At 42.7% G+C, this 15,114-nt stretch overlaps 1 protein-coding gene across 4 annotated transcripts in view; it reads right to left on the reverse strand.

The window, feature by feature from the left end:
• Window positions 1–15,114, reverse strand: part of LOC143299362 (uncharacterized) — a 65,510-nt gene that overhangs the window by 33,253 nt on the left and 17,143 nt on the right. For all 4 annotated transcript variants that reach the window (XM_076612502.1, XM_076612499.1, XM_076612501.1 and 1 more), the window contains exons 19-30: window positions 13,828–14,028; window positions 13,282–13,391; window positions 12,637–12,727; window positions 11,323–11,460; window positions 10,337–10,486; window positions 9,547–9,606; window positions 7,618–7,772; window positions 6,484–6,577; window positions 4,859–4,986; window positions 4,229–4,391; window positions 1,700–1,797; window positions 927–1,049 (exon numbers count right to left, since the gene is read on the reverse strand). In XM_076612502.1, coding sequence (XP_076468617.1) covers window positions 927–1,049; window positions 1,700–1,797; window positions 4,229–4,391; window positions 4,859–4,986; window positions 6,484–6,577; window positions 7,618–7,772; window positions 9,547–9,606; window positions 10,337–10,486; window positions 11,323–11,460; window positions 12,637–12,727; window positions 13,282–13,391; window positions 13,828–14,028 — 1,511 coding nt within the window. The remainder of the gene's footprint in view (window positions 1–926; window positions 1,050–1,699; window positions 1,798–4,228; window positions 4,392–4,858; window positions 4,987–6,483; window positions 6,578–7,617; window positions 7,773–9,546; window positions 9,607–10,336; window positions 10,487–11,322; window positions 11,461–12,636; window positions 12,728–13,281; window positions 13,392–13,827; window positions 14,029–15,114) is intronic.

A 15,114-nucleotide genomic window follows, 5' to 3' on the forward strand; every position in this document is an offset into this window, starting at 1 on the left:
AGCCCTTGCAAGAGATAAACTTCCTCGTCTCAAGGAGAAACTACAAGAAGTTGCCCAGCAACGACGAGTAGTGCTGCAATGGGTTCCAGCCCACTGCGGAATTCCAGGCAACGAAATTGCGGACCAGCTCGCCAAACTCGGAGCGAAAGAAAGACAACCAAACAACAGTGTTAGCTTCGCTGAAAAGAAGACCCTCGTGAAGGCAGCACTACGACCACAAGCCACAAGGGATGCATATCACGAGCTTGAACGCTGGCAGCAGGTAGCAATTATGCGCTTACGCACAGGACACTGCCGCCTTAACGCGCACATGTTCAAGAAGCTGAAGCTGGCACCATCACAGACCTGTCCCTGTGGTCTTGAAGACCAAACACCAGAACATGTTCTGCAGACTTGTCCCCTCCACCAGGGACTGAGAGACACCGTGTGGCCAGAAGCGACCCCACTACGCACCAAGCTCTACGGCTGCAGACAAGACCTGGAAGCCACGACGACATTTGTCTCGCAGGCCAGCCTGACTCTGTGACAAGTGCGACCGAAAAGAAGAAGAAGAAACTAACATCTTCAAAATTTGCAAGTCAATCTGGGAAAACAACACCTTTGAAAATCAAATATGACTGCTTAGAAAGGTGGTGTGAACATGGTCTTACATGTGAAAATGTGCATATGCATGTTTGTATGTGCGTGCATGCGTGCGTGTGTGTGTGTGTGTGTGTGTGTGTGTTTGTGTGTGTGTATCTGTGCTGTGAATGTGTGTCTGTGTCTGTGTGCACATCTTCGAAAGGCAGACAGACAAGAGAGGAAAAAAAAGATTAAAAAAAAAAGTATAAAACATAAAAGCCACAATTATGAGAATATGTTTTCCATCATAAACTGAGCTGACAGCCAAGCAAGAAGTTCACCACATGTTTCATCAGTGCACTCACTTGATGGAGGGGAAGTCTTCCAGCAGACTCAGAATACTGTTGTAGTAAGCCAGAATCTGGGCCCGCATTGATGTGTGAGCCATGCGGATGTAAAACCGCTCACAGAACTCCGATATGAACTTTCTGTGGATGACAGATCAAAACAAAACAAAATTAGATATTTATGAACACTGGTGTGTGGAAGGGGTAGGGGTTGGGGTGGGGGGAAGGTTGGGGGTGTATGTGTTTGTGTGTTAACTCTCTGTGGACAACAGATTTTTTTTTTTGATATGCAGGAGACTGGTGTGGGGTGTGGTGTGTGAGGGCGTGGGGGCATGGTGTGTGTGTGCCACAGCCGTTTGCATTCTTTGATTTTGTCGTGAACCTTGTACCAGTCATTCTGAAAGGGAGATTTCAGTCTCAAGAAGGTGTGTGTGTGTGTGTGTGTGTGTGTGTGTGTGTGTGTGTGTGTGTGTGTGTGCATATGAGTGTATGTGTTTTAAAATCAGACTTGGATAGATTCATGTGAATAAAAATCATCACACAAATGGGACAGAACATCATACTCACACAACACAAAAATCACCCATATATTTGCACGAACACACATATGATCATCTAGCATACATACATATTCAATGACATCCATAGGCACACTCACACATATTCAAGCAAAAGAAAATCACCATATAAATGTGACTGAACCAAACACACAAAAATCCTCCTGACCCCTCCACACGACCCCCAACAAACACTGCCCCCTCCCCCAACACACACACCCTTCCACCCCCTACCTCTTCAACTTTTCCAGTTCATCAGGGTTTTTCAGCACAGAACCCATAGTCTGCTTCTTGCTGACAAAGTCGTTCAGCATCAGGTCACGACTCGGCGTCTGAAAACACACACCAGTATTTGACATGTAACGGTACATGGCTACTCAGTCATGGAAACAGATGTCGGTGAAGAACGTTATACTTCATTCGCAGGAGTTCTTCCTGGTAGAATTCTGTAAACAAATACACATGCAGATGGAATAATAGCAGGAAAAAAAAAAGTGGATGGTGCTGCAATGTGCAACGTGCTTTCCCCAGGCAGAGCAGTCTCAATTTCACTCGGGGAAATCTGTTGTGGAAAAAAAAGTAATAAATGCAACACAATGTTTACACAGTTCCCATAATCTGAACATGGAATTCTTTTCTTTTTTTTTTATGAAGATAACTGGGTGTCTAGAATCAACACAAAGTCATCTGGGATATTGCTTGATGACTGATTTTTTTCATTCACAAATGGTAAGTTAAAAGCAAATCAACAACAACAAACTTACACAAATTATCAGTTGTGAGTTTTTATGGGGTTTTTTCATCCAACAAAATGTCAGGCATTTTCAGCACTGCCTTGTCAATTCAACATCTTTCACTGAAGGACCCATCAGGGGTGGACCGTTTTTGTGTACTGTCCATAATGACTCTTTCTGCCATGTGAGGATGGTAGTGCTATCTTTCCCACCTGCTATCCCAGGTGTTTATATATTATGGACATTATGTATTATCAACTGTGTTCACCATGTGCATTACATCATGTTTTCTTGTTGTCATCAGTTTTGACTGTGTCTGTTTGATTGTGTCTGTTTGTGTATGTTACTTAGCAGAACCATAAGCAAATGCTTGACTGGTCCTTACCGAGTCCTGTCTTTAACCCTTTGGTTGCTTTAGTCGTCGCTTGGCTACTTGCTGTGAGAACACCACAGTCGCCACTCGGTGACTTGTAGGGAGAATGCTGCTGGTGCCGATCGGCGAATTGAGCTTTAGAGTTCACAAACTTGCGCTACTCTTCAATAAATAACACCAAACTTAGCCAGCACTTCCTGTCACATGTACCAGAAACACCCTTCTCATTGTTGAACCAACTCTCATGCGGTTTGGAGCTATTTTCAGCAACTTTTTAAAACTTAGTTTGAACAATGGCCAGTTCTTCAACCATTTCAGATTGTAACCAACAGTCTCGCTTTAGAACACAATATACAGGACAGCAAGCTGCAAGTCTAACTGAAAGTCAGTTGGCTGAAAATGATTTTGCTGCTGACAGTGACAGTGGAAAAGAGCTCGTGTCACATGGCAGCAAACTGAGGAGTGACACTGACAGCTCTGCTGCACGGCTGATTTTCAGCTGTACTGTGCAGTTGACTTAGCCAGCATGCTGCTGTTAGCAGCTTGAATATAGCTGGCGATGTAAGAGTTAATACAAGACACTGCACCCCTCACATGTCAACAGTTGCAAAACGGGTGGTGTGACCCTACCTTTTCCAGCTGCAGTGACATGAAGGTCTCAGGTGTTAACAGGTGTGACCCTACCTTTTCCAGCTGCAGTGACATGAAGGTCTCAGGTGTCAACAGGTGTGACCCTGCCTTTTCCAGCTGCAGTGACATGAAGGTCTCAGGTGTTAACAGGTGTGACCCTACCTTTTCCAGCTGCAGTGAAATGAAGGCCTCAGGTGTCAACAGGTGTGACCCTACCTTTTCCAGCTGCAGTGACATGAAGGTCTCAGGTGTTAACAGGTGTGACCCTACCTTTTCCAGCTGCAGTGACATGAAGGCCTCAGGTGTCAACAGGTGTGACCCTACCTTTTCCAGCTGCAGTGACATGAAGGCCTCAGGTGTCAACAGGTGTGACCCTACCTTTTCCAGCTGCAGTGACATGAAGGTCTCAGGTGTCAACAGGTGTGACCCTACCTTTTCCAGCTGCAGTGACACGAAGGCCTCAGGTGTCAACAGGTGTGACCCTACCTTTTCCAGCTGCAGTGACATGAAGGCCTCAGGTGTCAACAGGTGTGACTCTACCTTTTCCAGCTGCAGTGACATGAAGGTCTCAGGTGTCAACAGGTGTGACCCTACCTTTTCCAGCTGCAGTGATATGAAGGTCTCAGGTGTCAACAGGTGTGATCCTACCTTTTCCAGCTGCAGTGACATGAAGGCCTCAGGTGCCAACAGGTGTGACCCTACCTTTTCCAGCTGCAGTGACATGAAGGCCTCAGGTGTTAACAGGTGTGACCCTACCTTTTCCAGCTGCAGTGACATGAAGGCCTCAGGTGTCAACAGGTGTGACCCTACCTTTTCCAGCTGCAGTGACATGAAGGCCTCAGGTGCCAACAGGTGTGACCCTACCTTTTCCAGCTGCAGTGACATGAAGGCCTCAGGTGCCAACAGGTGTGACCCTACCTTTTCCAGCTGCAGTGACATGAAGGCCTCAGGTGTTAACAGGTGTGACCCTACCTTTTCCAGCTGCAGTGACATGAAGGCCTCAGGTGCCAACAGGTGTGACCCTACCTTTTCCAGCTGCAGTGACATGAAGGCCTCAGGTGCCAGGCGCAGCTTGCTGGCCGCCTGGTGGTGACCTCCCAGACTGGTGGGTACGGTGGTGCCTGACATGCCCGTCAGCTGCGTCATGGAGCTCTTCTCGCTCTTTGTCTCTGAGGGGCTGGACCGACCTCTGTGGATGGAGGAAAGCCTTACAGTGTGTGTAGTGATCTAGTTTTGTAGTCGGGCCAGCAGAAGCAATTGCAGTAACCCTAAAAATAAATCTGGTACAATGTTGAACAAATGTAAACCACCATCCCAAGAACAGTTAGAAGAAATGATGATAAGGGGGGAGGAGGTGAGGGGTGGAGATGGAAAATGTGAAATGAAGAGGCATGGTAAATTCCAAGTAAGCAGGTAAAAGAAAGAGAGCGTTTTTTTTTCAGTTTGTTATCCACTTCTTCAACTTCTCTTCCCTGTGTCCTTCCACCATCCCCCTTTTCTCTCCACTTCTACATAGTCTCTTCTCTTCTTTTTGTACTGTCCTTTGCCCCCCCCCCCCCCCCTCCCCCCGCAGAAACAGCACAGACACTGAGAGATAGCACAGACACTGACAGCAGAGATAATACAGACAGTGAGAACACGGATGCTGAAGCTTACCCTTTGCCGATGTCGCGGACCGGGTGGCAAATGGAGGCCTGGAGCACAGCGGAGGCCAGAGCACTCTTGTGGACAATCTGCACCTTCAGCACCACCTGGAGACTTTCCATCCCACCTGGCCGCAGCACCTGAACACAGTGACAGGTGGAGTTATGGTCTGACTGCACACTTGTTTATGCACATAATGACGTACCTACACATGCACACACCTACATGCACACACACGCACGCACACACACACACACACACACACACACAAACATACACATTCTTGAACTCACACCATGTTACTCACAAACCAAGCTAATGAACCAAGATTTCAAAATGACTGACCATTCAACTAACTTTCTTTTCCCTCACTTAACCCCTAGGCTGCCTGCATGACGAGATAACTCGTCATGGCAAGCATGTATGCTTCGCTGCCACAATGACGAGATAACTCGTCATCGAAATATTCTGACTTTTCCCTGCTTTGCATTCAGTTCGTTGACAAAAATGCTGGTAGCTTTAGCTTGGGGAATCTTTCTGGATTCTATTCATAGCTAGAAACACCATCTGCGTCATAAGGCAGTCCTTTATTTGAACGTTTTGGTTGGGTTACTGGCCGCAGTCTTTGCCTGGCTCCTCTCCTCGCTCGCTCAACAAAATGTCGGACTGACTCCGTGCTCAAGACATGCGATCGTGGCGAACTAAATCAACCAAGATTACTTTCTTTAGCTGATGCTCAGAAAGAATTGGAGCATAAATTCGAAGGAGAAGACAGTGGTGAACATTTATAGGACGATTTGATAGAAAATAAAGGGAGCAATCAAGAGAGTGGCCAAGATACAACTATCAGTGAGTGATGCAGGCTGTTCAACTCTAGCAGACGACAGGTCACCGAATTTTTAGCAGGGCACCCTATGAGCTATTTTCTTGGCACTCAGCCAACGCGGTCTGATGAAGTGACGGCGTGAGAAGGGTGAAGAGGAGGGGGGTGGAGACTGTGGGGGCGTGGCCTCACATCCATATTATCACTTGCAGAAGTCACAATGCATCTATTTCTTTTTCAGTTTTTTTTATATTGTGGTTGTTCTAGTATGATTTTGTGTGTGCAGATATCCATTTATCCAGAAAATGATATTTTTGTGCAAATTACCTGACTAATGTTTGCAATGAACAAGTTGAAAATGTGACAAAAAACAAAACACTGATTTCAAAACAACAGCATGTCACTTAAAATGCATAAAATGGGAAAACATCATGTGTTTTGTATTCTTTATTCATTTCCCTTTCAGAAAATATATACTTTTATGGGTCTTTCTCCAATAACAAAGAGCACAGAATTTTTTGAAAATTTATACCCGTTTTTTGTGAAAAAACCCTGGCAAATAGATTTCACTTAAATCTTATTTTCCTGGCAGCGAAAGGGTTAAGTATCCAGACAATTGCAAAACTTTTTTTTTTATAAAAAAATCAAGAAGAGGTAACTGTCATACAGAGATCCCAACACACATTGACATGTGACACAACTCCAAAACACCATGTCAGCTAACTGTGAACAGTGAAGTGACAGTACCAAAGACAAACTGGAAGCCCGACACACACAGAAGCAGCAGCAGTGAAGGGAGAGAACTGTGCCCTACCTGCAGAACCCCCTCCCTGGTGCGGAAAGAGAAGCGGCCCACGTGGCTCTCGTCCAGTTCATGAATGGCCAGGTTACGTTGAGACGGAGAGTACCTGCATCATACAGCACCGCTTTTACACCAACAGGCACCTCTAAAAAGAAACTGCCATTTTCAATTTAACATCATGAAAAAGATACTGTTGTTTTCAACTTAACACCCTAAAAAGACATCACTAAAGAGACACTGATGTTTTCAATTCAACATCACTAAAAAAGATACTGTTGTTTTCAGCTTGATATCCCAAAAAGATACTGTTGTTTTCAAGTCAGCATACCTAAAAAGATATGTTGTTTACAACTTTACATTCCAGAAAGATAATGCTGTTTTCAGCTTAACATCCTTAAAAAAATAAAAAAATTAAAAAAAATAAAAAAGCCCCTAAAAAGACACTATTGTTTTCAACATAACATCCCTAAAAAGACAATGTTGTTTTCAACTTGACATCTCTAACAATACACCATTGTTTTCAACTTAACACCCCTCAATAAAACATCCCTAAAATGACACTCATTTTCAAGCTAACATCCCCAAAAAGACAATGTTGTTTTCAACTGAACACCTAGTTCATTTGGCAGAATAAACAATTTTTTGGTTGTTTGTTTGATGACATACAACATTCTTTCTGAATATGGCATGTATCTGATGTTTCAAGAACAGTGTGAGAACAACATAAAAAATAAGAATTGATTTTGTCACCAACTTGTATATGCTTTCATAATCATTATTTCACATAGTATTGTGCCAGTCAGTTTTCTTTTAACCTCTTCTTCTATTATCTTAGCATTATGTATGTTGTATATTTGTATTCATTTGGTCATTTATTTGTTTATCTATTTATTCATCTGTCTATTCATTCATTTATCTATTCTATTTTGAAGAAAGCAACCTTTAGTTTTGTTTTTAACTGATGCCCTTCAGTTCGGTACCAACACTGGCCTGTTCCAGAGTTCTGGACAATCAGGACATCATGTGTAAATCCCCACAGAATACACCACAGCACCCTCTTTCTCAAGCCAACACGAAGAGCCAGACACGACAGTGCACAGCACCTGACAGACAACACATTCATCTTTCACCCAGCCCTTCACTCACTTGTCCACTGAGGAGTCGTTGTCCTGGATGGCAGTGATGAAGATGGGCGGGGGTTTGGAGGCAGCTGGCCGGTGACTGGTGTACTCAAATTGCACCAGACGCATGTTGAGGTGAGCAGCATCGTAGCCCATCTCCTTGGCTTGGGCCACATACACCTGTCAGTAACACCAACAATGGATATACATGGTATAAAGGGCCACATGCACCCGTCCATTTCACCAACAAAGCATGTAAATGGTATAAAGGACCACATACACCCGTCCATTTCACCAACAAAGCATGTAAATGGTATAAAGGGCCACATACACCCGTCCATTTCACCAACAAAGCATGTAAATGGTATAAAGGGCCACACACACCTGCCCATGACATCAACAATGGATATACATTGTATAAAGGGCCACTTGCACCTGCCCATGACATCAACAATGGCTACACATTGTATAAAGGGCCACTTGCACCTGCCCATGACATCAACAATGGATATACATTGTATAAAGTGCCACACACACCTGCCCATGACATCAACAATGGATATACATGGTATAAAGGGCCACACACACCTGCCCATGACATCAACAGTGCATATACATTGTATAAAGGGCCACACACACCTGCCCATGACATCAACAATGGATATACATGGTATAAAGGGCCACACACACCTGCCCATGACATCAACAGTGCATATACATTGTATAAAGGGCCACACACACCTGCCCATGACATCAACAATGGATATACATGGTATAAAGGGCCACATACACCCGTCCATTTCACCAACAAAGCATGTAAATGGTATAAAGGGCCACACACACCTGCCCATGACATCAACAATGCATATACACTGTATAAAGGGCCACTTGCACCTGCCCATGACATCAACAATGCATATACACTGTATAAAGGGCCACTTGCACCTGCCCATGACATCAACAATGGCTACACATTGTATAAAGGGCCACTTGCACCTGCCCATGACATCAACAATGGCTACACATTGTATAAAGGGCCACTTGCACCTGCCCATGACATCAACGATCAATATACGGTGAAGCGGTGGCCTTGTGGTGATGTTTCTGACCAGGATGCCAGTGTCCACAGGTTTGAGTCCCATATATGGATAGGTACTTTTACTCCTCCCTCTAAAAGACCTTGACGAGTGATCTGGGTGTTAGTCATTTGGATGAGATGATACACCAAGGTCCCATGTACAGCATGCATTTAGAACATCTAAAAGAACCCATGGCAATGAAGGAGTTGTCCCTTGCAAAATACTGCAGATAAACCCACTTTGATAGCAAAACAAATAAACTTACAGACAAAATAAAAATGGGTAGCACTACACTGTGACGATATGCTCTCTCCAGGGAGAGCAGCCCAAATTTCACACACAAATAAAAGTAAATCATGCAAATAATGAGATTTGTAATAATATCAACATCATGAACATAACAAAAACAACATTGCTCATCATAATATTCAAGAGGGGAAAAAAAGGTGGAATAACAATCACGAAGATAATGGTGGTGACAGCAGGGGTGAAAGGTTGTGTGTGTGTGCATGCATGCGTGCGTGCGTGCATGCATGTGTGCGTGCGTGTGTGTGCGTTGTGTGTGTGTGTGTGTGTGTCTATCAGTCGGTGTCTGTCTGTGTCTCTGTGTGTGTCCCTGTGTGAATAACTGTGTGTTTATCTATGTGTGTGTGTTTTGGAGTGGGGGTGCTGTGGGGGTGGGGGTGGGGCGGCATGTGTGTGGGGGTGGGGGGTGGGCATGTGTATGCATACTGCACATGTGCATGTGTGAGTTCATATTTTGAAAATGTGATCTGGATCTCTCTCCTTCACTCTCTCCATGCTGTGTCGTAAGGCACAATACGTCAACAATCATAAACTGCGTGAACAAGAACAACAGAATAAACCCCACGTACATCTGAAAGGATCTCGCTTTCCCAGGCAGCTTCAATCAGACGGTGCCTCAGCGTCACTGTCTGTAAAATAAACAACACATAAATATCATGTCAGCATTTTTAGATCTCAAAATAAAATTAATAAATGGTGGTGGAAAACAATGTACAAGATAATCCTACACAGTTAAGATATACTCATACAGTTGAGCTGTATTCACAGCAAGGATAACAGTGATACTTAGATAATGTTCAAATCTACTGTCTCAGTTTGACCTACATCACTGTCGTGTATCCTGTCCTTCTATATACAAGACTGGGGGAAATGGAGGGAAAAGACTGAGGTGATTTCCCACCATGCATGATTGTCAGCAGGTAGGAACTGGATTGGGCTTTTTTGCAAGACATAATAAACTAGCTTGAAATCCTTATCAATAACACTTTTACTTCATTATTTTCTAAAAGCCTTTTCCTAGATAGCCTGTTTTTGTTTCTGTCTGACTGTCTGTCTAAAAGAAGAAAAAAATTCTTTCTATCAAGCATTCCGTTGTGACAGACCCCAGGTTTCTTTTTTCCTTTAAATAAATAAAACATCTCCATGTTTTTTCATGAAGTATGCAGTGTGCATTCACTGATCTCCACTGACCTCAAGACCTGATCAGTGTGTTGGGGTTATGCAGAGGTCAGACATCTGGTGCCACTGAAGTATATGTTTTCAAAAAAATATAAATGTGGTTTACAGCATAAGTGGTGCAGCATTCATAGATCAATCCACATGCTCTGACTGCCCCTTGAAAGTGAAACAGGAACTGACCTCCATGACCCTGCCCACGGCCTCCAACATGCCCAGTTGTCTATCTTTGTGAGAGCGTCGCGCCCCGCTCTGCTGCTCCTGCTGGTTCACCAGGTGCTGGGCCAGCTCACACATGAACAGCGGGTCTTCCACATAGATGTCTGAAAACAACTGAAAACACAAACCGATCATTGAGTCTTGACCAAACAGTTCCGGCTTTTAGAGGTCACCTCCTTCACTATCCTTTGTGTCTATCAAGACAAAAATTGATTGTTAAACACTGCACAAAAAACATAAGACAACACTGAAGATGAAAAAAATATGTAACTAGCTCCAGAGATATAAACAGAATAAACCTTTAGACTCCTTCAAATGTATAACTTCATTTTTTCATTTTGATTTTTGTCCTGTACTGCTTGTAAAATAAATGTTATCATGAGGTTGACTCAGACTACCACAACTTGACACACCCAGAGAGGTGGCCTGATGGCAATGTGCCCAGCTAGAAAGTACGTTTTCATGGGTTGGAGACCCACAAGGACCAGGATTTTTACTCTTCTCTCCACTCCACCTTGAGTGATGGTTTGGGTGGTAGTCTTTAGGATGAGACAATAAACCAAGAACCCATGAGCAGCATGCACTTAGTACATGTAAAAGAATCCAGAGCAACAAAAGGGAGTGGCAAAAATTACGCAACCCCTCCACACCCTCACCAACTTTTTTTCATCAAAATCAAATACACTTGCAGACAGAAAAAATAAGTTGAAAAAATTAAGCACTGTGTTATGGCCACGCACTCTCCCTGGGGAGAGCAGCCTGAATTTCATACAGAGGAATCTGTCATGACAAAAAACAAACAAAAAAAACAAAAAATAATACAACTGTACAAGCATATTGTTTATGTGTTTCACACCACAAAATCAATTTATCTTGTTGAGATAATAAAGTACTGTGTCTTCTGTACTCCCGGGCCAAAAGAGTGAGAGAGATCAACCCTTGAGGCTCACGTCTTTGTCAAGCTGTGGGGAGAAGGAAGTGCCGATGTGAGGCATGGTGTTCCACTCCTTGTGGGCCACCTCCAGCAGGCGTTTCTCCAGGTTCAGGCTGTCCTGCACTGTCTCCGGCTTGTGCATCTGCTGGATCTCCTGTTCACATGGCACACAGAACACACACATACATACATGCACACAGACAGGGGCAAAGGCATTGATGAATAAACCATTTATATTTGTATTTGTACACATACACATCTGTCCATACACACACACACACTACACACCACACACACACACACACCACATACACACACACACAGTACACATACACACGCATGATATTACTTACCACTCCTTTGCATCTTCATTGCCATTCACATTGTTATATTGTGACCATTACACTTCAAGCAATGAAAGGCCATATCAAACGTCAGACAATTTAGGCAACAAAACCCAACAGGCTGGCTTGAAATCGAAGGGAATGAACTCTGGGAATAATCATTAGGAACCTGTAAATAGTTACTTCCCTAGAAAAAAAAAAGGGAAGCAACCATTGCATCATGAACAGCTACAGTACAGACATATCTGTTTCCTTTGACATTAAGATTGTAGATTTTTTTTCAGGATATAAGAGAAAGTCTGTTACTGTCAAACTACTGTAAAAAGCTGAACTGTGTTGAATTTCAAGATCTGTTTTTCAAAACAAATAAAAAGACTTCTGCCGTTCGCAAAACATTTCCATGTATATATTTTCTCCTTGTTTATGGTCATGAAAAACAAATGCTGCAATCTGACAAAAAAAGCCCAGAGAAAAGAAGGGTTTATGGCCAATTTTATGGTCAACTTACTGTCACATAATCGTTTTTATCAAGCAATCAAAAGGAAATTAAAGAGAAAAATTAGATTTGCTGAACTTGAGAGAAAAGGGCAAAAAGCAAAAGTATTAATCCTTCTGGATTAAACCCAACAGTAAAAAACAATCTTATATAATATACAAAAAAAAAAAAAAAATCCTGTTCTCCATAACCAGACATGAAAAATATAAAATAATAACCCATAAGTGAACAAACAGCGACCAAATTGACAGAACAATATATTATAAGTACAATGACTTATGACGACGATGTTATTGTTAATGTACACTGTATTCTTTTTTTTTCTTTCTTTGTTTTTTCCCCTTTCTTTTCCATCTACTCTAAATTGTTATAATGAATTCATATACAAAATAAAACGGTGGTCGACCCAAGAAAGTCCAGGAACATGCAAAAAAAAAAAAAAAAAAAAAAAAAAGGGGGGGGGGGGGGGAAGGTAAGTCAAACTACTGACCCAGTTGGCATACTTGAGGGCCTTGGGTATACGGCTGGCAATGGCCAGGGTAGGATGGAACTCAAGCATGTAGACATTCTTCAGTGCTGGTCTGTACACACAGTGACAGGTTGTAAACAACACTGCGGGTGTCTTTGTCAGATGCAGTGTACAGCTCATATATTTGAAATCAGAATTCTCATAAAGTTATTAAAACTGTTTACTACTTCATGAACAAATCATTCTGTAAATAAATCAATCCTTAACAGAAACAGTCATCAATAAAATCAAAGTAGTGTGTATGCATAATTATATTCACAATGGATATCAAAAGTTTTCAGTGACAATTAAGAAAAAAAGATCTTCAGTCATATGCAAGAATAACTCAGTGCAAACATACAGGCCTACATGCATGATAAACACACACACACATACACACAATGTTCATGCGCACACACTGATTTTCACACCTCCCCTCAAACTACTCGACCTTAATCTTTTCGCCCTCCCTGCCTCCACACATAAACATCACCACACATACACAGGTACCTACACCTCTCTCTCAAAACATTGTTTTGTTTTCAACTTGTGCCTTCAGGATCAGCAGAACAGACTGAAGGAAAACACAGACACAACCAAAAAATGTAATCACGGTTGTCCACATACCTGCTGAGGTTGACAGAAATGGGCTGTTTGGGAATGACACGGGTGGGCAGACCAAAGTGAGCCTCCCCCTCCCTACACACACGTTGTGTGTACACTCGCTGCTCCTCAATCTGCAACCCACATTTTATGGACGTGACAGCACAAATGATTCCCCACATTAACCTACAGTGCATGGACATGAAGACACAAGAGATTAAACTTATTCCCCACATTAATCCACGGTGCAAGGACATGACACAAGAGATTAAATTTATTCACCACATTAATCCACAGTGCAAGGACATGACACAAAAGATTAAACTTATTCACCACATTAATCCACAGTGCATGGACATGATGACACAACAGATTAGACATATTCCCCACATTAACCCACAGTGCATGGGTGTGATGACACAAATTATGAAACGTATTCCCAACATTAACACAAACTATAAAACGTATTCCACACATTACCGTAACCCACTGTGCATGGAAACAAAACATAACACCACACAAACATCAAGGCATAAAATGCCATGACATGATGGCCCCTCGTCAGCCCACCTGTTTGTCCAGAATGCTTTTCACCAAGGCCGCTTCCTGCTGAAGGATGGTGCACTCTGTCCTGTATGCTCGAATGAAGTACGGAGCATCAAAGTCCATGCGGGGTCGTCGGTGCATGACCTGGGTGATGGTTTCGGCCAGTGCCCGTTTCTCGTCACGGTCTGTCACATGCTGGTAGGCCTCGTAGTAACAGTCCAGCAGCTGTAAGCACAGTGTTGGTTTTGAGTGTTGTAAGGGTTCAACACCACAGGTATGTTTCTTTTTTTTTTTCCTTGTTCTTCTTTTTTGTTTTGAGAAAATAGGAAGAGGGGGTAAGGGAAGCATTCTTGTTTTTGTTGCTGGTGCTAACATCATTTATTGTGTGTTGTTGCTTGTTTTGTTTTTTTTTGGGGGGGGGTTTCCAGAATTAACTCACTCGGGGCGATAAGTTTTCTCCCTTGCTTTTCCCCACAGACAGCCCATTTGTAAGAGTTTGGGAAAAAAATACAAAAAATACAAAATACAGAGTAAGAAAATGAAATTTGCAAAATACATACAAAAAAAAATCAAATTTCTCATCTTATTTTTACAGTTTTGCCATTTTGTAGAAAATAATGCCACTCTTTCATCCCGAATCACCATACCCATGCTTGCATTAAATTCACTTTCTTCTTCGTCATCATCCACCTCTTCAATGTCCGACCCTTCAGTTTGTAGCATTTCAAGTACTTCGGCAACACTAAAACATTGCCGTCACTGCCTTGTTCGCTCCACAACATTCTGAGTAGAACCCGCTTTGCAAACAGGCTGGCACGCAAGCAGACAACCAGTCAGTGACTTTGTCAGCGTGTGTGCGAGACGGGCCACACATGACACGCTGGCCAATCATACCTTTCGGTTGTGGAGTGACCCAGAATAGCACACTCTGCTTGGCTAATCACAAAATCACATGTACAGCGCATGATGGATTTTTATTTTTGGAAAATTCTATTCCATTCCGTCGTCCGAATCCGAATATATTTTATGTAGGAATGCTCACACATTCCGTCGTCCAGAGAGTTAAATTTTTCCTTTTTTATTTTTATTTTCTGTGTGTGACAATACGTTTACCTTATTTGCATTGAAAAACTATCCTATTATGCTTGAGTCTTTTGTGTGCTGAGTGTGTGCTGTGCTTTGTACCTCTTTTTAAAAGAAAACTGCCAACTAACAATCAGTCCAGGTCTAACAGATGCAAAAAACAAAGAAAAGAATGAATGAATGTGGTAAAGAAAAAGGCAAATGATCCACAATGCCAGCTCAAGATTC

The sequence above is a fragment of the Babylonia areolata genome, chromosome 25 (assembly GCF_041734735.1).
Source record: "Babylonia areolata isolate BAREFJ2019XMU chromosome 25, ASM4173473v1, whole genome shotgun sequence".
Lineage (NCBI taxonomy): Eukaryota > Metazoa > Mollusca > Gastropoda > Neogastropoda > Buccinidae > Babylonia > Babylonia areolata.